Source organism: Hipposideros armiger, unplaced genomic scaffold (genome assembly GCF_001890085.2).
Source record: "Hipposideros armiger isolate ML-2016 unplaced genomic scaffold, ASM189008v1 scaffold_170, whole genome shotgun sequence".
Lineage (NCBI taxonomy): Eukaryota > Metazoa > Chordata > Mammalia > Chiroptera > Hipposideridae > Hipposideros > Hipposideros armiger.
This window is the reverse complement of record NW_017731520.1, coordinates 2,315,375-2,339,314: the sequence shown is the minus strand read 5'-3', so window position 1 is coordinate 2,339,314 and position 23,940 is coordinate 2,315,375. Positions and strand designations below refer to the sequence as shown.

The 23,940-nt window shown below is 43.3% G+C and overlaps 1 protein-coding gene across 7 annotated transcripts in view; it reads left to right on the top strand.

Moving 5' to 3' along the window:
* ZNF704 (zinc finger protein 704) overlaps positions 1-23,940 on the top strand; it is a 140,761-nt gene that overhangs the window by 24,432 nt on the left and 92,389 nt on the right. For all 7 annotated transcript variants that reach the window (XR_002125107.1, XR_002125105.1, XR_002125106.1 and 4 more), the window contains one exon: positions 5,946-6,187. Coding sequence is in view for 3 of the 7 variants with exons in the window: in XM_019651961.1 (XP_019507506.1) it covers positions 5,967-6,187 (221 nt within the window). In the remaining 4 variants the exon portion in view is untranslated. The remainder of the gene's footprint in view (positions 1-5,945; positions 6,188-23,940) is intronic.

Genomic DNA, 23,940 nt, shown 5'->3' with positions numbered 1-23,940 from the left:
GCCACTCGGCCGGCCCGGGAATGTGCACTTTTTTAATATCGTAAGAAGTTCAGTGATAGATACCCTCCTGTGCTTTTCTGTTTTTTTCCCCTTAGATGTAGAATTGCCATAAACAAAGGGGCACAATTAAATTTGCTCCCTTTTTCCAGTTGGCCTCCTACAACCTGTGGGTGAGCATCAGCTCCCTTGTATAGTTGACCAGCACAGAGCATTTATTCCTTACAATTTTTGTGACCCTAATTTAAAAATCATCTCTTTATTTTTTTAATTTGAAAATTTTTAAATGTAAAAATCTTCCATAGTCTCTCCACTTAATAATTGTGTGTGTCTGTGCGTGTGTACGTGTGTGTTTATTATAAGGAAAGAAATGAAAAGGACCCCTTGGCCCATTCCATCACCTGTTCCTTAAGACGTATAGCTCGTTAGCAAACTACATTGTTTTCCAAATGCCCTGAAATCATGCCTGACATACTAGTCTGCAGTTTGCCTCTTTCTCCTAATAAATCATTAACAATTGTGTTCCTCTTAATAGAGCATGGATATATTCTGATGTCCTTCTTTTAGTGACTTTATGGCATGTCCTCTGTATGGGTGTTCCATGCTGTGAGGACGATTCTGGTTGTTTGATTTGGCAATGCCACCCTCCAGGAATTTTCCACAAATGTTTGCATGAGTGCATAAAGGGATAAGCCTGCGTCCACAAGGATGTTCGCTGTGGCGATATTTTTAATGATAAAAGATTGAAAAGTACCTCCATGCCTGTCAAGAAGAGATTGGTTGAAAAGCATGATCTCGTGAAATAGTTATAGTATTCACAATTTTAAATGGAGTAGGTCTGCTATATCATGAAGAGGCCCATGACTTATTAACATAACTTGCAAAATAATACAAGTAGTATAATCACATTCATGTTTAAACGCTCCAAACAGCGTGCATGTACAGATAGACGCTTAATGTATTTTAAGTAATTTGAACTCTGGCAGCAAATTAATCAATAAGCATTTCGAAAAATTAAAAGCGCATCAAAACTCTACAAAACCTGGTGAAAAAATGTTTACGTGAGATGGGGACGTCTCTGAGAGTCCACCCGCTGAACAGTGTATGAGTCTGTGAAAACACAGTTAAGTAGAAAGGAGTAGTTTTTATCAGTACAAAATGTTTCATTCACAATGTGGAGGAAGAGTGAGAAGATCAAAAGAGGAAGAGAGAGCCAACCATAAGGTCAAAAGAGGTTAACCGGAAGCGGAAGTGGGCGCCATTGATCCTGGTCCTGGAGGAACACAGAATAACTCAAATACCTCTTCAGCAGGACAGCGTGGTATATATTTGAGAGCAGTTCCGTGGGCTAAAGCCTTCTGCTTTCTAAACAACATAGTCCCCGTTCCTCCCAATAAGATCCTTTGCCCTCACAACAAATCCTTTGTTCCATGCTCCATCTTGAAATGTGACAACCAGAATCAGATATTGTTGCTTTCCAACCTCTCGTCTCATCAGCGTGGGACACAGATCAGTCCTTCCTTGTGCAGGAGATACTTTTCAAAAAATCCAGACTCAGGTTGTTCCTAAACAACCAGTTTGTGTTTTCTCCTGGAAATTACTAGTCAACAGTTTTGCTTATTTTATCACTCAGGGCTTTTAGCCTGGTACTTTTAGCTGGACGTTTTCCTTCTGCCCCCTCAAATTTTAGGTTAGAGCCATATCTTCAGGGTAGTGAATCTCCTTACAAGGAAATTCTTCTTGATCTCCCAAGATTCGCATCGTTTTGCCCAAAGTCCATCACTCTGGCGTAGAGAATCCAATCATTATCTTGGATGATTTGTGTGGCCAGTCATAGCCTGCAGTATCTTCCTTTGCCTCCTAAAGCTTTGAGAGCTAAAGCAAAAAACAAAAACCCTGCTAGATATTACTACGTCTTTCCCTTGTCTTAGATGAGTCTTTACGGTTACTGGGCATAACTTCTGGATTTTGTTTTTCCGGACTATTTATTTACCCATTGCCAGCCAATGGTGGTAGTGAACCAGGAGGTTTGGACATGACCTCTGCCCCAGGAAGACCAGTACACTTTTGAAAAGCCACAGTAGCGCCACCCTTCTCCGTAGGTGTCACTCCTGGGGGCACTGTCCTTTTCATACCTGTATCCATTGCCCACAGCTGTAGGAAGCCATTATTTCTCGGGCAATGCTATGTTTACCACTAGAGCTGAGCGTCCTTAGCTCTGTGCAGGCTGTTTCTTCTTCCTTTTGCACTTCCCTGCTCTGAGGCTGCTGTCGAGTTCTATCCATCCAATTGGATGGTTTTGGTTCTTTCTGGCTGTGCTTTATTGTTGAACCCCTTGCCTCCTTATAAGCAGCAGTATTCTCAGAGTCCCTCAACTTTTCCATTCACAGACACGTCAGCTCATACTTATGAGTCACGTCATTCCCTGATACCAGCTTCAAGGAAGGTAGAAGCTAAGTTAGCCCAAGCTCTGTAAATCACCAGCAGGCTTTCTCTTTGTCACTAGGCATTGTGCAAATTGGGGGCAAAAAACAAATACGAGCGCCCTCTTTGGGCAGATGAAGTACAAAATTTCTCTCTAGGCGAAATTAGAGAAATGTCCCTCTCCTGTGGGTGAAGAAGTGTGTGGACCTGGCTTGAGTGGGGACTGGATTTTAGCCCCATCTTACTGATGAGCAGGACATAATCACACAACCGCCTGGTGTGAAACACCCCCTGTATTTAAAACAAACAAACAAACAAACACCCACAGCATATACTTTGTGGCTGCTTCTTTGCAGCAGTTTCCCAATTTTTGGTCTAGGGGATTTTGGGGATACACCTTACACACCAGATACTCCTGGTTTGGCTCTGTCTTCTTCTTTAAAAAATTAACAGTACTATTGAGGTATAATTTACATGTAACGTTCATCCCATCGTAAGAATAGAGTTCAGTGATTTTTAATAAATGTACAGCATTGCACAGATATCACTGCGATCTCATTCTAGAACGTTTCCACCACCCTAGACAGTTCTCTGGTGCCCATTTGCAGTAATCAGCTCCTGTTCCCAAGCCCAGCCCCAGGCAATCTCTGATCTGCTTTCTGTCTTTATAGATTTGTGTTTTCTGGAAATCTCCTGTAAGTGGGATCATATCTTCCTTGAGCTGCTTTCTTCTGCTAATCTAATAGGGGTTTGAATTTAATTGACGTTCATATCTTCCTTTTGCTGAATTTCATCTGCTCCTCTACCAGCAGTACAAACCCTTCCCCGTGCCTCTCTTTCTATTCTGCCTCAGCAGTCCCACGTGCTCTGCTCCCGCCGATCCTAGAACAGTCTCCCATGTCTGTCACCCTCTCTCACCACCACCCTGTTTATGTTTCTGGCCATTTCTGAGACCAACTTCTCAAGGTTTGACTTCATGTCTCCTCTTCACTCTCTTCTCTCCTCTGAACTTCCCTTTTAAAAAATCTTTCTAAGTAGAAATATCTGCTATGACTAAAAGAATGTTACAAAAAATGTAATATCTATGTATAAACTTTAAAGCATAGTGATGTGATGAACACCCACACAGGCATCCACTCCTTCCACCAGCCTGACCAACAGTGGAACCCAGGACTCCGAGGATCTAACATCTCTTCTTCATCTCTACATGTTTTTGTCCTTTGGTCATTTCTAACTCATTTTAATCCCCCTTTTAAATAAGGAGTCTGGGCTAAATAGTCTTTGAAATCCATTACATTGCTAAAACTCCCTGACTACTACTGATACATGAATTTTTTTATTTGTTTAGAATGTATTATAGAAGATTTATAGCCTACATTGTTGAATAATACTATAATTTATTTTATTATGAAGTCTTGGCTAAGAGCATGACATACAATTATAGCCTCATTTTTATCGGAAATTTATTCTACTTTGTATTAATTTGCTTTAGATGCTCGGGGGTTTTTCCCCCCTAAATTTTTAAAAATTAAAGCTGAGCTTTCTGTAATGTTCTCCCCCCACCTCTTCTCTCTTTAGATCAAATTCATTTGACCAGTCCAGTTGGCCCCAAGGGAGGGATGGATGTCAATTATGGCTACAACTTAATACTAATGACTGCTTAAATATTTAATTAATGTAATACTTGACACTGAGGGAGAAACTATTTATAATCACCCAAACCAGGCCTTTGTTTCCATCTTTTATGCCTGGTGTTTGCCATATTCCTGTTGTAACATCGGTTGGGGTAATGAGCTGCTGTAGAAGAGAAAAAACACACACCCCTCAGCCTCTCACCTCCAGGCAAAAAGAAATTGCATAGAAAGTGACTAGAGACGGATACTTAAAATATTTGCACTTGCATTTGGCAGTCTTCCAAACTACATTTTTATTGAATATTCATTGCATTTTGGGAAGTTTGAAAAGTTTGAAATATTTTCTTATTCCTTTCTATGGTGTATTGATGTTATTAAAACAGCTCTTCAATGCACTCTTTTTTTTTCTTGGACTCATTTCATTAATGCAGTCTAAGAAATGAGGTCACTTTTTAATAAGTTACAAGTAGACCACAGGTGGCTGACCGTGTTCGTACAGAGGTGGGACTCAGTCTGCCAGGAGTAGATGGGAAGTCTCTTCTCCCTGATAAGTGCAGACCAACGAGACAGGGGATCCCAATTCATGTGACAGGGACATTCCAGCCAATTGGGTTCCAGGCACAAGTCCTCCCTGGGCTCTGGCAGCTCTCAGTGTGGGCAGGTGCTGTGACTCCAACATACGTCCACCTCAGGGTTTTCCTTTCTGAAAATACCTTACACTGATGGCATTAGACTCTATAATGCTCAATCTATTTTATCACATTCTTTGTGCTTTTCCTTCTACCTAAAATTAAAAAGAAACAAATAAGCATATCTTCTTTTCGGGTTGGCTGAGCAAAGGTTTACTGACGCCACAGACTAACTACTAAAGAGGGATGGGCTGCCGTGTGGACCTGTGAAATGTCTTATAGGCATATATCTCGGAACACACCCTCCTGGGTAGCAGCCAGTCTGACTCTCTTTTGTACCCTTAGGACTTGAACAAATTTGCTCCAAGCCTCATGTACAATACCCATCACCTTACAAAAAAACCTTTCTTAACATCAACCTCCTTTCTCAGTCTTCCCAAACTCTGAAATAACCAGATTCAATTCCCTGAGGTTTAGTTTTATATTTGTCTTAAACCATGAGCATCACTGCATTTCATCAACAGTTGGGAAGAAAATTAATATGATTTTTTAAAATCATAATTAAGATCGTCACTGCTGTAGATAAAAGAATAAAAACTAATTCTTCATGAACTAATGAGTATGGTTAAGACCAGTCTTCATCATCAAAAATAAGGCTCGGTTTTCTATATTTAGGACTTTCTTCTGTTAAACATCATCAGCATGAAATAGTCAATAATTTATTTTCTTGAGTTTTCTCAGTTGTAGAAAACAATGATGTTTCAAATTTTCAGATTTTTTTTTAGAAGTCTTATGCTTTCAGGCCTTCAAAGTTTTGTTCCGAAAGGCTTCACTGTATTTCTGTATTTGCAATGCTTCTTGTTTGCATTATGATAGATGATACAGCAATCGTATATGACTTTGCAGTGTCAGTTATTGTATCTCTATGTCACATTTTTCCCTTTTTTTTTAAATGTCTTTTTTTTATTTGTATTGGGGAACAGGGTGTTTTTCCAGGGCCCATCAGCTCCAAGTCAAGTAGTTGTTTCAATCTAGTTGTGGAGGGCGCAGCTCAGTGGCCCATGTGGGGATCGCACTGGCAACCTTGGTTAGATCGCACTGCGCTCTAACCACCTGAGCTAACCTGGCCGCCCCACATTTTCCCCATTTAAACTGTAAAATCTTCAAGGGGAGAAGGGAGGGCAGGGTTTGCGGCCACCAGCACGTTGTCATGCAAAGCTGAAGTTTGTGCGAGTAAGAATTTTCGTGTCTCATTTCACAGGTGGGAAGCATTAAGCGGGAAATGACCTTCACATTTCAACCAGAGGATCTAAAACGTGACTCTGGTAAGAAGATGTCACATCAGCACTTGTTCCCTCTGGCCATGGAGGAAGATGTGAGAACAGCAGATGCCAAAACAGCCCCCCGAATCCTTGATCATGACAAAGAGAATACCCGCTCCGTCTGTCTCCTTGAGCAAAAGCGAAAAGTCGTTTCTTCCAATATCGACGTTCCTCCGGCAAGGTAAGGGACCGTTAGACCTTTTCTGCATGTGCCCAGGAAGTCCGCGGAGAGCCTCCATCCATCTCCCCAAAGCGTGGAGACATAGGGAGGGTTTTCTGCCAAGAACTTCTGTCTGTGGCTTGTGTGAAAGAGAGCTTTTCAGAACCGACTTTGAGGCGGTGGTTGTTGCAAGTACTGTAGCGGTAGAAAAGACAATTTCATTAGATTTTGACTAATGGGTAATAAAGAGCAAAAGAATATGTGTAAAAAAATGGAGCATGAAACATAGGACTGAGCAGAACCTCTTGACAGTGAGGACTCCGTCTGTGGTCAGGGGTTGGGGCCTATGGCTGCAGGCTAACCTCAGCCCTGGCCTCCTTGTGTGTGGTCTGCAGGACGAGAGGGGCTTTACGTTTCAAAAGGGTTAAAAAAAAAGAAGAAGAGGAATGTGACATAGATCATAGGTGGCCTGCAAAGCCTAAACTATTTGTGACTCATTGCAGAAAGTTTGGTGATCGCTGGGTTGTAGCACAGTAATTCTTTTAAGACAGGTCTCTCTTTGAACGGGGCCAAGAGGGTTTATCTGAAATATCAGAAGGCTTTTATCACATTATAATTTTACTTAGACCACATCTGGTAGCACTGAACCAAAGGGCAATATTATGGCAAAATGACAACGGAGCAGTCGCAGAATATACACATTAGACCTTTTACTCATTTTCTTGCTTATCATTTAGCTCACCTAGATTTTGGGGGCATCCAGGAAATTGGCAGATATCTATCATCGTTAGGTATCATAATTCTCATTTTAAAAATGAGTAAACAGACTCAGAAAAGTTAAATGATCACCCAGGAGCACACATTTAACAAATGATAACCCTAACACTAGGGTAGGTTTCTGACCCCAAGTGAATTTTTTTTCCTTATTCTCATCATTAGTGTTTATGGAAGAACATTCAGTTTACAACTATGATGCCTTCAAATACATTGATATTTCTAATATCACTTGCTCTCCAGCCTCTGAAAACAGCTCAACAGTTGGGCAAACATTATTAGATAACCTAGATCATTAGAGCACGGCATTTGTTTTTCTCTTTTGGCCAGACATTGTTTTTTTGGAAGTACTGATGCTTAAATTGGTTGGATTGCACCCAAACAGCAATTACAATTTGATTATGCAAAGTAGTGACTGTCTTCTAATTATAACTCTAAAGCTAAAGAAATCTATTAACAAACCAGTTGTAACGGGAATAAAGAAAATTTGGCCAAAAAAATATTCCTAGACCTAACAGCAGTTTATTAGAATTCACCAGATTGTTACTTTGCTGTTGGGGGGGAGCGGCGGGGGCGCGGGGGGCAAGAACCATACGGTACTGTTTGTTTTGCAGGGTATTAAAATATAGGGATGTCATATTTTTCACTTGCTGGATACAATGGAATCATTTCCTCCTTATAGGGTGCATTCCGGGGACTGCCTATTTTGAGAGAATTTCAGAAACTTGTTAACACGAGTTCAAAGTTACGAAATGATATGAGCCACAAGCAGTATCCTATGTGTACAGTGGAAAATTGCGAGCTTAAGTTGGCTACCATTTTCCGCGGCGTTTTGCACATTGTCTCTTTTGTCTTTTATGTACTATGTGCCAGTTATGGGAAAGTCTCCTGTGTCACATTTGGAACTCAGTAAGAGGAAAGGTATGATTGTTTCCGAACCTCTAGTAGCCTAGCAGTTGCTGGAGCAAACGTTTAATGTTTAAATGCATTAAAAACATTTCAGGTCACCAACTCTGTAACCAATAAAAAACTACCGGAAAAAGGGGGAAAGTAAAAAGGTCGCTTTAGGATTATCTTATTAAGCATTTAATATGTAAATGGAAGGGCATATAAGCATCCCCACTCATTTCGAAGACATACTAACACTGTGTAATCTGGGGACTCCCGTTAAGAACTGAAGCAAACCCCATATACAGTAGCTACACAGACCATCTTTTCCAGGAAACCTTTATCCACCTCCATCTTTGCCCATCATTTTAGGAATTCAGGTCAGCGGGTAACTGCTGTCCCTGCCATCTTGCTCCAGGGTGACTGTTTGTTACATAGCAGCAAATGCGGTCTTTCTAACGCACACGTGAAATCAGGTGGAGGGAGGGATGGAGACAGGAAAATGCTGGGGACCAGTGTGATTGACACTGTGACGTCATGAAACATCATGCCACCAGTACACTCATGTCCCATCTCGCCAGGGACTTCCATTCTGAGGTCATCAAATAAGTCAGGATTAGGTAGAGGCAAAATTATTCTTTGTAACGCCTTCAATCACCTGTGAGACCAGAGCCCACCATGAAAGACCTGGGCAAAAGACAATTCTTCTCTCCCTTCTTATTCTGGGCAACATTTTATTGAATTTCGGAATGATGGGATTTCTGGGTTTTTGGTTTTTTTAAATAGCGCTCTCTGCCTGCCTGGTGGCTATGGTTGAATTTCTGTAATTTCAATGCATATGTGCTGCTGCTACTTCACTTTCCTAATATGCCACCACCATGTCACACGAGTTAATAAGGTAAGACCCTTTCTAAAGTAGCAGTTTTCTTTCCTGCACTGATAGCATTGATGGATGTTGTCTTAATTTTCTTTATTATAACTAGGATAGCTTGTGTTTTATGGCATAAATTTGGCTCTGTGTGTGTGTGTGTGTGTGTGTGTGTGTGCGTGTATTTTAAAGGAAACTTTACCACTATTTGTGTTGACTTTATGGCATTTAAGATTCATCAATTTCCAATAATTGTGTTTTATATCCTCTTATGAGAAGCACACATTAGTGTCAAATTAAAATGTGTCGCCTGTTCTGAATTGCATTGTGAATTCAGAATTCTGGTCATTAATGGGAATTTTTAAAATCATGAATAATTTATGTCACTGTATACCTCCTTGATGCTCACTGGATCAGCTGGGTAGTTAGGAGCTAAGATACTAAAAGTGTGGCATCTGCACATTTGCAGCCATCACTTCCAAAGACTCCTTGGGTAGTTAATAAATGCTTGTTCACATAAATCATTTCCGGCAGGAAACGAGAGAAAGTCTGACCACTGAAGCTTCAGGAGGCTGTGCTGCACTGTTGTGCTAGGTGGACTGTGGCTTTGGTGCACAGGCTGGGTACGTGGGAATGTTCCAGAAGGCTTGGGGGGGGGGCAACATCCTGTTTCTCTAGTGCCCTGGGTTACCTGCACAGAGTTTATATTTGATGCAGCATGTTTTTTCCTCCCTACACCTGTTCAGAATTTAAACAGGTATAGAAATAATTAGATTCCCGCCGTCTCCCACCACCCACCTCCCTCTCCCAATGCCATTCCAAATTCTACTTTTACCACCGAAAGGCACATAATAACGAAAGACAAATAAATAATTAAAAGTGATCATTTATTTATTTATCTATTTATTTTAAAAGTATAACACTTGAGCAGCCCTAGCCAATAGAAATTGAATGTGCATGAGCTACACGTGTAATTTTTACATTTCTAATAGCTACATTAAAAACGGGAGAAAGAAACTAGGTGAACATAACCTAATACTATATATGATTTAACCTAATACATCCCAAATATCATTATCTTCTGTGATCAATATGAGAGGTTATTCATGAGATATTTTGCCTTCTCTTTTGCGTACTAAGTCTTCGAGTGTGCATTTGACTCTTCCAGCGCACCTCAATTTGAACAGGGCACGTTTCAAGTGATCGGTAGCCACACCTGGCTGGTGACACCTGTGTTGGACAGTGCAGCTTCGGAGTAGAACATCAGCTAATTGTGTAACATTTCAGCCCAACTCATCATTGATCTGGAAGACACTGGTTTCTCTTTTTTTTTTTTTGCTCTGACACACGTGAAAAAAAGACCCCACTGCCACTGATGGGTTGGGACAGTAGCTTTCTGTGGCCGTGTTTCTTAAGGATTAGTGGGGAGGATGGTGCACCCCCTGTAAGAAGAAACTTCAGGTACTGGGGCTCGGGGGGGTTAGTTGGGAAGAGTCAGCAGCACGATTCCAGGATGTCCCCTAAAAGGAGAATGACTCCCAGAGTGAATCACGGATACTTTCTACAATTATAATTTTTTTTTTAAGATTTTTATTGGGGAATTGGGGGGATGGGAACAGCGCTGGGGAATTGGGGGAAGGGGAACAGACAAGTTGCTGTCGTTTTGTTCTTCAGTCTAGTTGTGGAGGATGTTGCTTCACTGGCCCAGGTTGGCACCATCATTGCACTCTTCCCGGGCGAGGCAGATCAGTCACCGGCTTCTGGACGGCCGCTCACGGCAGCTGCTGGCTGCTCACTCTGGCTGCTGGCTACATACAGTAGCCCATGGCAACCTACTGCAGCAGGGGCTGCAGCCTACGCCTTCGCATGCGACTCAGGGCAGCCCAGCTCCAGGTTGAGCTGTTGTTCAGCATCTTAGCTGTAGAGGGCAGTGTCACTGGCCTTCATATGTGGGATCCGAACCGGGGCCCTCTGGCATCCCAAGCGAATTCTTAACCATCGCGCCACTCGGCCGGCCCTACAATTATAATTATTATGACGATGTTTAAATTCCACCTAAGTCAAAAGAAAGGCTACATTGGTAGAGTCACAGCTCTAGTTCTTTAAAAACATAAAAGCAGCTTCATTTCCAGATTCCAGAATGCAACAGAGCCTGTTTCATGGTTCCCAGGTCTAGTGACATCCCTGAGGGCCACCCAGGCACGCCAAGCCGGCACACCTAGGCTGGACCTGCGCTGTCACATGTCCTGCATTTGCTTATGCTTGTTTACACACTAGTAACAGAATAGTTACTTAATACATGCTCCTTGGAAACTTGGAAATGCAACAAACATATCAATTTTTTTTTAAAAGACTCCTAAATACAAAGGGTTTACTTTGTGACTGGCTTAAACTGTTACTGATTCTTCTTTTAAATATTAACTTTTCTCACCTCTTGTCAATAGAATTCTTAGTGGAGAAGAGTTGAGGGATAAGGCTGGAGAGTGAGGCTTAACTTGGAATTCTTTTGGAATCTGATTTTTATCTGTTTGGTTATAGAGAGCTATTCAGGTGGTTTCTTAGAGTGGCATTTCAAATCACTTTGGGAAGAATATAATTGTAAGTAATTGGAGAGTTCTTGAAGAGATAAAATGGCTTAGAAAATAGAACTGGTAGCAAAGAGGGAGGAATTGGGGGGGTTCTGCTGCCCACTGGTCTGCAGGAAGTCCTGTGGCCTCCCGTGGGTCCAGGGGTCAGGCACCCCACATGCCTCTCCCTCCGCAGCCTTGCCTCCTGGCTGTGTCCCAGCTTCTGTCCAGCCAGTAGAGCTTCTCTGCTCCCGACACCATTGTCAAAGCCAGAGGAGTAGCCTGTGCCCCCCGCAGATACAAGCAGGCTGTATGGAGAAACTGGAAGACTGGGGTCTTTAGCACCTCTTTCCAAACTCGGAAGACCCAGCAACCTGCTGAGGTTAAAAAGAAGCCAAAGCCCATGCTGTGGTTTTAAAATATTCAGGTTTTGTGTTCAAAGCATTCATTTGCCTACTACCATGCTAAATTAAGTTGACAATATTTCTGGTCACCACAGTAATGGATATAAAAAGCCAGGTTCTCTTACCAGTGTATCAGACAGTGGCGCACTATATAGACATGTGTGCTTTTTAGATGTCAACTATTTTTCTATGCAAACACATGGGAAATACAGTAAGCAGAGCTGATACGGTCGTAAGCGAAGCTAGCTCATGGATTGCCCACGTCCCCTACCCTAAAATGTTGCTTCATTGTGTGTTGGATAACATTTTGGGGGTTTCCTTAGTCAATTATTGGATAACCCCTTAGAATTTTATTGAGTGTCCACTTAGAAGTCACAGCTGTGATCTGCTGTGCCAAGGCCTGTCCTATGCATATACAGAACTCAGTAAGCTTTACTTTCTCATCATCTGAAGCACACACTTTCTTCACCGGCTGGGTGCTCTATAGAATCTGATGAAACGACCCTTACCTATTCCTCCTGGCCGTGAGGGCATCCTGCCTCCTTTCCTCACGCTGTGGCAGAGTCCACTTAGCGGCCACTGGACCCACCTGAACGTGACGCCCAGAGACAGGTTAGCGCCTGCCGCCTGGATAAGCGGGAGGCCGGGCCACACGCCTGGCAGGGAGCGGGTTTCCACGGCGCTCCATGGGTGCGTTTGATGTTTCCAGGCTCGGCATTTTCTACATCGAGTCGCTCCTTCTGTTGCCGCCCTGGTGGCCGAGAGACTCCATTATGCTGGAATTATGCTGCGTGCATTTCCTCAGCTGGGCTGAGTGATGGCGGCTTGCTCCATCTCATGTGAAAGAAACCCCACCGGTTTGCCAGTTTGCTCAGCTCGCGTGGGGCTTCTGCCTCGGTCATTCCTGCTGTGTGTGGTGAGACCACGGGGAGAAACAACACCTGTGTCTTGGTGTGCACAGGGTAGGACGTGGCCCTGCCGAGCAGTTGTCACAGCCAGAAGTGACCCAGGGGCAGAGACTGTTGCCATGAAGGACGCTGCTCGGTTTGGGGTCCGTCTTATTCTCCGTGAGTCAAAACGGAGCAGAATTTCCTGCCTGGCAGGGACTTGGCGGTGGCATGGGGACAGTGCCACTCTTGGTTATGGCCTTTTGTCTCCACATTACTGAAACCCCAGGTGTCTGCTGGGCTTCAGAGGAACCAGAGGCTCTCGGAGGGAAAAGAACCTGTTTCCAAGAATAGATGTAAAAAAACACCAAGTTTTTCCAAGCCTATCGCCGACGCCTCAAAGTCCAAATATGTGTGTTTCTCCCTCTTTGTTTCCCAGACTCTGAGTAATCTGATTATATAAGTTTTCATTATCCACATAAAGAAAGAAACACAAGTCTTGTCTTCTGCCTACAGGCTAGAAGTGAAATAGGGTGTTTCGCCTGGACGATACCCATAAACTATGGCAGACATCTCCATACTGATGCGATGGTCAGAGACAGGTTTTATATCTCACAGAGCAACAAAACTTATGAGCCTCTTGAAAATCATCTGGTCCACCCACATTAGTTAAAAGATGGGGAAAATCTTTCTTAAAAAAAAAAAAAAAGCTAAGAGTTTGGGTTTGAATAATGGCTATAAACACTTGCAAAAAGCTGATTTTTCGGATTTTGCCACATTTTCATCTGTGAGGCAGCACTTAAAATTCATCGCGCATGGCTTTATTTGCTGACGCGCTAATAGCCGTCCTCCTTGGTGGAGGGGAAGGCATGTGACTTTCTGCTTCACTCCATGAGACACGCCACCTGCTTCTCCAGGCTGGCGCGTGGCACCTTTCCACCCCGGAATCCGCTTGTTCTGTGCCGTCGGAACACAGCAGTGTTGTTTCAAGCCTGCACCGAAAGTGGCCAAGGATTAGAGGTGGCAGCTGAGGGGGCGATCGGTGTTACCAGGGTGACGCATCCCTGGGTGTGATGCACAGCAGCCCCCGGAGGGTCCTACAGTAAGGGAGAGACATGAAAAATCAAAGATGGGCAGTAGTTTCATGTAAATCATTCTGGGGGGGCGGGAAAGGCAACTGTTACTATGGTCAGAATTACGATCAGTCCTTTGGGAAATGGTATGTTTAATTCAATGAATAGAATACCTTATCTGTTTTTTGTTCTTTTTTAATTTGGGGAACCATGTGTTTTTTCCAGGACCCGTCAGCTCCAAGTCAAGTTGTTGTCCTTCAGTCTTAGTTGTGGAGGGTGCAGCTCAGCTCCAAGTTCAGTCGCCGCTTTCAATCTAGATGTGGGCGGGAGGGGCGTAGTCCACCATCCCATGCGGGAGTCAAACCGGCAACCTTGTTGTTAAGGGCACGCGCTCTAACCAACTGAGCCATCTGGCCGCCCCCTAGAATACCTTATCTTTGTTTTCTTATTCCTGTGCCTTTGGACACTAAAATCGAACACATTTTTAAAAATCTAGTGAGATGGAAAAAAGCTAATCCTACAGCGAGAAAGATTGTATCTAGTTTTAATGTTTATTCCTTGCGTCTTAGGGGCTTTATTTCTCTGAGTTGACGGAAATGACTCCCAAATACCATTTCACATGTGATCCAAGAGGAGGTGACAGATCAAGGCGGGGTCCCCCCATGATATTACTAAAGACCCTGCGATCGAGTTGGTGTTGGTTCTGACTGTGGGCTCGGGAAGGCAGGGCCGTATCTCATCAGGGAACAGGGGCTCCCCGCTTCTGTTTGTTCTCCACATTCCGCAGAGTAACAGCGTCATGAGCCAGAAGTGCTGAGGACAAGCACGGGATCTCAGCTGAAAAGGCAGTGATAGCTCTGTTAAATGATAAGGTGGTTGGTGAAGGGTGGGGTTTTCTATTCCCTCATCTTTGGGAATAGAAAGCCCTCACTTCAGTGGTGAGATACTTAAAACACAGTTCGATCCTATTACTTACAGTTCCATCTCAGTAGTATGTGAAAAGGAAGAATCGTAAACCTTAGCAGTCACTGGCTGAATGCCTGCGAGGGTGATGGGGAATAAGGAACAAGTGAGAGAACCAAGTGGCCTCATGCGCCCTCCACACACTGGTCCCCGATGGTTGGGATAGTCAGTCCTTGGTGCAGTTGGTAAGTTTTCGGTTTTAGAAAGACTCTTCTTTTATGAAATCATGGTGACTGATGAGAGGTTGTTTTTAATACTTAAATTGTAGGCAGCTTAAAATGTCAGCCCCCTCATGTGGGTTCCCCAACTTTTTCATATTGTGGGACCTTGAAATCCCCAAATTTGTAAACTAGAGGAAAGGACCATCCCCCAAAGTCAAGCGGCTTGAATTCTCCCACTCCACTGATTGCATCCCCTTGGCACACAAAAGCCTCCATTCTGTCATCTGTTTTTACAGATGTTTTAGGCACTTGGACCAGTGGAGCCCTTAAAATCCTTTCCAGCACGGACAGCCAAGAAACATTACGATTCATCATTAAATATTGCCTGCTCTCGAGAGAAGTCACCAAGTACCCTAGGGTTTGGGTCTCCAAATTAAATGATCAATCCAATTCAACTCTAAAATAACTTATGATTTAATTTAATACTTCAGCATAATGCATGATCATAATTACTCCTTGCAACTTTTTATAAGTCTTATTAGACGTTAATAGTATTGCTGGGATTTATTTGGTTTCTGAGTAAAGGTCCATTTTTCAAAGAAGCAAATGGTTCTGCCATTTCAGAGACACAAAGTTTACAGCAGTCAAAATCAATTATTTTCGATGGGTGATTCGTGTCACCACCAGCAAACCCCGTGTTCCTCACAAGAGGCCTTTGGAAATGTCTCGGAGGCAATTTTGGTTGTGCAAAATAGCCCTGCAGGTGAATATATCTCCTGCCCCCGATGCTAGCATGGGTGGGTTTCGTATCTATGATGAAATGGTGAAATAACAGCTGAATGTAATTTGACTATTACATTAACTGCACAAATACTATTTATCAATATCATTGTAAAATACTGAAGATACGGGGTGGGTTAACCTCGCACGCGCCTTTCTGTGTATCAGAGCCCTGTTCAGATGCAGTCTTTTGAGGCCTTTTTATTTCATTTTTTTTAGCTTAACATAAAGTAAAAGTGTATTTCCCATGTTCCAGTCAGTCCTGGATATATTTGGCTGATCGTTGGAAGAAATAAAATTTCTGCAGCCTTCGGGTATGAAAATAGAACCAACCACCCACTCATTTTATTACATTCTGTGGAATATTTTTGAATGACAGTCTAAGTATTTTAATTGGTCTCCTGCTGATTTATAACCCCTTGTTTTATGTTTCACATTTTATATCTCAAAATTACAAGCTACAGTGCCATTTTTATACTGTGCCATTTAAACAGAGCAAACAGCATTTTTTATATATATATATAAAAAAAGAGGAAAAGGCACGTTCCATTCAGAAACCCAAGGGTCTTCCATTTGCATTGTCTACATTTTGGGGTGCTGGGTGCTTCCTGTCTGTCTCAGCTGATTGTCCCTGCTGGATTCACGTAGGTTCTGTGTGTGATGGGGTTGGGAGAAAATTTTCCCCACAGCCACTCCTGTCTGTGTCCTGGACATAAGATCCATCACTCATGTCACTCGTCCCTTGCTTTGAACGCAGTCTTGCTCGGCTCCGTGACCCCTCTGCACTTCTAACCCCATGTGATGCTTCACATATGTCGTGGCTCTTCATTTCTGTTTTCATAAATGTCCGTGAAAAAGTTCCTTGGAATTCTATTCACAGAGACCAGACAGGGAAAATAATCCTTGAGTTTTTCCTCCAACCCTGCACTCCCCAAGCTTCATTACAGTGTCATCGTATTACCTGTTTATCCTCGATGGTTCACTTACCATGTCGTATTCACATCCACTTGTCAGTTGGTTCCCAGACACAGCTTTGTGTATGTGCAAACAGGAGCAGAATCTGTAGTTCACTGTGCGAGCGTTTGTCTGCGAAAACGTCGGCGGTTTCACTGTTTGACCTCCTTCCTTCGTCTATTTAGGAGCTTTAGTTTCACGTCACTTCGCCTTCTTTCTGGGAAAAAAAATGAGACATTTTGGGAACTTGAAATAACTTTTTTTTTTTTTCGGTGTGATATCTTACTGCCCCAAAGAGCTGGTAATGTCTTCTGAAGAGTATTTTTATATTGGGTGGTTGCCTGTTACAGGGGCTGTTTCCTAGAAAGATTTTTGAAATGTTGAGCTACAAAGTGAACAGCGATTTTCTTTGATAGTCCACCCGAGCAAAGATTTTTCTTAGGTAATTATCACTAGACTCTGAAAGATTGCTAGATGAGTGTGTTTCTTCACAGACCAACAGAATTGAAGAAACTCAAGCTTCTGCCCCAAAATTACCTGCCTCCTACAGAAACAAATAAACCAGGCAAAAAAGCCAAAACTTACCAGAACAGTACTAAGATTTCCTTAGCAATAGTCCATTTCTTTTCCTCTGTGATGTGTCTACATCTCATCTCTCTGTACTTTCACTGCCTCGATCCTCACATTTTGTTACCTCTCAGTTTTGTCCAATTGATGTCAATTTTCTTATTTATATCAACTTCAGATATTGTCTACATAATGCTTCCTACCCATTTGCACTGATTACGGTGTCTTTGCAACATTATTTGAAATTCTTTCATTTCTTTGTTTATATCATTTGCCATCCAAGTAGGAACAAATCGTTTACCCTTCCTGCACTGATGCACAGGCGATGCTGTGTTGTCTTAGGTAACCAGTGGTTTTTTTTTTCCCTGCCGTGTCAAATCAAATAACTTCTCAGTTTTCAGCCTGGCACATGGAAGGCAGTTGAGAAAAGAATGAGTGACCCCTCCTTAATTTATTTTGGTGTTCTACATTGTTGATGATCCCTTTTTTGTTTATTGTTCTCTTCCTCGTGCCTCAAAGTGTGTTTTATTATAAGGCAATACACAATCATTTTAAACAATTTGCAAGTACAAGTAAGCAGAAGAAATAAAACAAAAAACAAACACAAAGCAGTCATTTGGTGACTAACTATGATAACACCTTGCTCTGTATTAATCTACTCAGTTCTTTACATGTGCACATATATAAAGCGTGTTTATTCCAAATAGTGGTTTTATATGACACAGGATGTTTTGAAATTCTAAAAAATATATTGTAACTGATACACTGCAGACATATTTTATAAATATCTATATTCACCTAGAGCACAATTTTAATGGATGAATTATATTAAGTCATATGTGTGCACTAGTTTTACTCAACCAGTCCCCCAATGGATGTGGCTGGTTGTTTCCACTTATTTATTATTACAAATAACTGTAGTTAACTGAGTTCGTTGTCTGTTCCTGCCTAACAAATTACCCCCTCCATCGTTGGTTTAAAAGAGCACACATCAGCTTTTGTGGGTCAGGAATGGGGTATGCCTTAGCTGAGCCCTCTGCCTCAGGACCTCTTACAAACCTGCGATGAAGGAGTTAGCCTGGGCTGGGTCTTATGTGAAGTCTCAGCCAGGAGCACGTCCCTGTCCCAGCTCCTGTGGTTGCTGCGGAGTTCACTTCCTCCAGGGCCGTTGGCCCGAGGGCCTCCGTTCCCGCTCGCTGGCCGTTGGCTGGAGGTGGCTCTCAGTTCCTCGCGTGGGGGCCTCCCCAATGTGCCAGCTTGCTTCAGCAAAGCCAGTGACAGCAAGGGGAACCCTTCTTTACCTCTGTGTTAAAAGGGTGTCATGCATTTATTAGGCCAGGGAGAGCGTCCCCCAGCAAGACCGAAGTCGCAGACTGCTGGAGCCTCATCAGAGAAGGGACAGCCCAGCCCTTTGCCACATTCGGTTTGTTAGAAGCGAGTCACTGGACCTGCCCACACACAGGGGAGAGGTTCACACCAGGGTGCAAATACCAGGAGATGGAGTCACCTTAGAGTATGCCCACCCATGTTAGTGACCTTACAGCTGAGCCTGGTGCACCTTCTTACATATTTCCAAGTGATAAACCTGAGCAAAAGCGGTCCTGCGTAGAGGCTGTGCAGAGTTGCTGAGGGTTTCACTGTGTGTTGCCAATTGCTTTATGGCTCTGCAAGCTTGCGTTCCCACCAGCAGTGGCACTCCCCGAAAAGCTGAGCACGTCTCTCTGTGTGACACCTTGTCATGCTTTGATGTGCGTTGTCCCCCAAACAATTACAGTGCTCATTTTAAACTGCTCTTAGGGAAAGCTTCGTCACCTCAGGATCACCTGTGTGTGCACACTCAGCCACAGCCGTGTTCCGAGCAGTCGTCCTTCGAAAGTCTGCTTTAAGGAGAGTTAAAAATGGCAGTGGTTGGTATATTCACTGTTTTTAAGTAAGTGGGTGTTTTAAAATCGCTTAAGGGTGCTCAACGTTATTTCTATCAGTTAAAACCAGTTTGGCAACATGCAGTAGAAACCTCACTAAGAGTGGCTTAAACAAATCAGGTTTTTTTTCCCTCTCCATGTAATAAGGAGTACTAAACAAACCACTGCCTCGCTTACACAGTAGCTCGGGATGTCAGAGGTGGCCCTGCGCCCTCCATGCTCCTTCCTGGGTGGCTGCCATCCTCCTAGACGAAGGCCCTTTCTGTAGCTCCCAACGTCACATTTTTCCCCACAGTTTTCTCCAAGCAGCGATAAGTCGAAGGACCAAGAACAAACAGTAAAGGGTGGAGAGTGCCCTTTTCAATAGTGTTCCCTGAGTGTCCCTTGCCTGAAGGCCACCCTGTGCTTTCCAGTTACATCTCCATGGACAGAATTGTCACTTCGCCACTTGGACAGCCTGGGAAATGTAATTTCTTATCTGGGAACGTTGCCATCCCAAATCCACCAGACGTTCTGTAGTTAGAAAGAAGGCAAGACTGGTCGTAGCACTGCCAGCTGTAGAGTCCGCCATTTTATTTCATTGATTATTTCACTTTTTCTTCATGATTTGTTGTTAAATTAGTGAATTGTATGGTCTTAAAAGAGTTATTAACTCAAGGCCGCCATTTGCTGGATTTTTACTAACTTATAAGTGAGTTTGATGCAATGGAGTCAAGCTTTCCCCTGTTGGTTTTACTTTTTCATGTTTATAGAAGCGTTCAACTACTTTAATCGTTCCAACACTTTTTCAAAACCACGTCACTCCTTCATACAAAATCCTGATCACAGTTGTCGTGCGTGGAATTTTATTAAGGAAAATAAAATGTGTCATACATTTCGTGCTGCCTGGTGTTTTGATTTTGAAATTGGAAAATATACTTGAAATCCTGCTAATATGGGGAAATAGGAAACTGGCAGATCACTATGGCTACGAGCTGGCAAAGAAACTGTTCCCCCTTCTCATTGAAGTGGACATTTTTAGATGGGAAATTTATTATAATTAAGATTTGATGCAAGATCATTTTTTTAAAAGAAATAAATTCCTTTACATATATATTTTTCTTCTCTCTTCACAATGTCCTGGTGGTATTTGTCGGTCGTTTTGTCAGTAGCTCCTTTGTGAACTGCCAACCTTAGAAAGCGGAGGGAGAGAGGGACTGGGCTGTGATTAGTGGCACCATGAGGCAATTGGTGAACATGAGGCAATGACAATTTGCCTTGCTGTCCAAAAAAAAAACAAAAGAAAATTAGATGAATAAGCCATTCTCACTGACCCAGTTGAAATACTTTTTTTTTTTCCATTTAAATTTCTGATGATTCCTTTCTGCATAGTTTGGAAGAATATAGGTGAATGTTGAAATGCGGTCCCCTCGTATGATGCCACGCCTGTGTTCATCGAAAGCCTAGCTCCTTTGTCTCCTGTCGTGGGTCCTGTGTTAGCCTTTCTCTGAGCAGGAGTATCTGGGTTGCTGGTGATGTGGTGGTGACATGATCAAGCCTTTGTCACTTAATTAAGGAGACTGGGAGTGTATGTGTGCGCATACACATGTGCAAACGTGCCCGGGCTCCTACGTGCATAGTTTTTTGAGGAAAAGGAAAGGTAAAGAGAAAAATATCTGGCTGCGTTTCTGAAAAAGGTGATCAGAGTCGCTGATGTCCTTGGATGCTGTCCCAGAAACTTCTCGTCCGGTGAGTGAGCACTCGGTGTACAGCAGATGTAAGATCGCGCTTGAAATCTTCCCTCTGCGTGAGGTTACTGCAGTGGTTCAAATATTTGCTGTAATCTTAGTGACGGAAGTGTCCACTATCCACCCCTACGCAGTCACGCTCATCCAGTAAAAACAAGCCTCTTTTGTTCTTTAGTATATTTTACCCCTGCGTTTAAAAACTAAAGGGCACTTAGGAAAACGTGTTCTTTTGCATATGACTTCTCAAGACCAGCCCATTTCTTTTTTAAATGGAGGTTCTGATGTTTATATATTTTTTTCCTTTATGTTATCTTCAAATTGTCTCTCACATAACTTACGTGGTTGGCCCTGGCTGGGCCCTGTGGAGCAGCCTAAAGTATCTCTTTTCTATGTGACAGTTCCTCAAACACTTGAATGCAACGATTCTATCCTTTCTACATATGTTTTTTTCCCCAGACTGTAAATCCCTGTGGATGTTTGAAGCAAGGCTAGGAGTGGTGTGTGGAGGGTGGCAGGCCATTTTTCAGGTAAAGGCTGCTAGGCTCCAGGAAAAGCATCCAAGGCTTGGCAAAACGACTGTTTCTAGGAGGGAGGCAGGAAAGATTCAGGATGAGCCTGAGAATCTTGTCACGCTGGAAAGGAAGGAAGGAAGAAAAACCCCACATGGCTGGGTGCGTGTCACAGAGGACAGGACCAGAAGGGCTTCCGATGTCCAAGCTGAGAGAGTTAAAACAACACAACCAAGTGCTACTGGATGACAGCCCAGAGTAAATACCCAGGAGTCCACATAGCTGTAAACAAACGATTTCATAAATAAATTACAGGGGAGGAGGCAGGCAGACCTCTTGTGCAGGAGAATTCCAAATAATTTGTGAAAATGCTCCCACCTCAAGGATACAGAGTGCACGTCCTGCTCCTTCAGGGTGGGCTGCTCAGATGTCCTTCCGAAGGGGACAGTGCAGAAAGGAGGAGAAAACCGTCACTGCACAGGGCGGAAACCGAACAGCTCCTCCTGTGACAGGCAGGTTGTCGGGTTGTCATCAACAGCGGTAAGTGGTGCTCCTAGGCACCCTTGATATGATGTAATAGGAATGGCATTTGACTTCTGTGGTCTTCGTCCCCAAACCAATAGCCCCATGATGGTCATGCTGAAAACATCATACAAATCCCAGTTGAGGGATTTCCATAACATACTTGACCTTTACGCCTCAGGGGAGAGAAGGACTGAACTCAGTGTTGGGATCCTGGAGCGGTTACCAGAATGGAGAATGGACATCAGGCAGACTAAGGGCGTCTGAACAGAGGATGCACCTCAGTAAATAATAATGTATCAATACCACTTTGTTAATTGTGACAAATGTACATGCTAATATAACTTGTTAATAACAGGGAAACTGGATGAAGGGCCTTCCGGGAATGCTGTACAGTCTTTTTAATTTCTTTGTAGATCTCGAAGTGTTCTAAAAACTACGTTTATTTAAAATCTTTTTTAAAGATGCCTACGAGAAAACCTGGAAGATCTTGGGTAGGGTGAAGCCGTTTTAGACACAACACCAAAGGCACAGTACATGAAAGAAACAATTGCTAAGCTAGAGCGCATTAAAATTAAATACTTCGGCTCTGTGACAGGCAGTGTCAAGAGAATGAGAAGACAAGCCACAGACCGGGAGAAAATATTTGCAAAAGACACACCTGCTAAAGGACTGTTATCCAAAATGTACAAAGAACTCTTAACAGCAGTGAGACACCACCACACACTTATTAGAACGGCCAAAATCTGGAACACAGACAACACCAAATGCAAATGGTGCAGCCGCTTTGGAGGACAGTTTGGCAGTTTCTTACAGAACTAAATATACTCTTACCATGTGGTCCAGGTATCACACTCCTTGGTATTTGCACAAAGGAGTTGAAAGCTTATGTTCGCACAATAGCCTGCACACAGAAGTTAATAGCAGCTTTTTTCATAATTGCCTAAACATGGAAGCAACCAAGATGTCCTTCCATGGGTGATGGATAAACTGTGGTCCATCCAGACAGGGGAATAGTATTCACTGACAAGAAATGAGCTGTCAAGTCATGAAAACACACGGAGGAACCTCCAATGCCTATTACGAAGTGAGAGAAGCCAGTCTGAAAAGGCTACATCGTATATAATTCCAATTGTATGACATTCTGGAAAAGGCAAAACTACAGAGACAGTAAAAACACCAGTGGTTCCCAGGGCTCGTGGGGAGGGAAGGCTGAACTGGTGGAGCACAGGGGATGTTTAGGGCAGTGAAACTGCTCGGCGCGAGTCTATACTGGTGGGCACGTGTCATCGCACTGCTGTCAAAACCCATGCGACGTGCAGCACCAAGGGTGACCCCCAATGTAAACTGTGCTCTTTGGGTGATAATAATGTGTCTACAGGCTCACCGATGCTAATGGCCACGCTGGTGCAGTATCTCCATAGCGGGGGAGGTTGTGGGGGGCGGGGGAGGGCAGGGGGACAGAGTATACTCAGCTCTCTACTTTCCACTCACTTTGCTGTGAACCCAGAACTATTCTAAAGTTTATTAGTTTTTTTTTAAAAAAAATGTCAATAAGAAATGGCTGACCCCTCTCCCTTCAGGCTGAGTGGAAGTCGGATTGTCCGAAGGCTCAGCAGGTTGCTAGAAGCTGGAGTCAGAGCCAGCAGAGACTTAAGCTGTGTGACTTACATGTGTGGTGGCTTCAAACTGCGGTAACAGGATGCTGTCCTCTTTCTCCGATGGGCAGGCCTTCCCTACCTGCTCAGGGCAGGACACACGTTTGCTCCTGTGACCCTGACTTCCGTCCCTGCGTCCTGGCAGACACCTGCACCTCTGCTGATGTCCTTCCCGGTCACCTTACGTCCTACCTCGTCACCTTCAGGTCTGCTCTGCAGGGGTCCAAACGTGTGCGCTTTGTGCATCCGTGGCTTTGGTTCATCATGCTTTGGTTGTGTCGTTTAGCTTTCAGATGTGACACTTCTTTCATTTCCAAATATTTTCAAGTACTTCCTCAAAAGCGCTGCGGACAGCTCCAGCCCCTTCAAATATTCTTTTTTTTTTTTTAAACATTTGTTTTAAAGATTTTTATTGGGGAATTGGGGGAGGGGAACAGTGCTGGGGAATTGGTGGAAGGGGAACAGACAAGTTGCTGTCGTTTTGTTCTTCAGTCTAGTTGTGGAGGACGTTGCTTCACTGGCCCAAGCTGGCACCATCATTCTGCTCTTC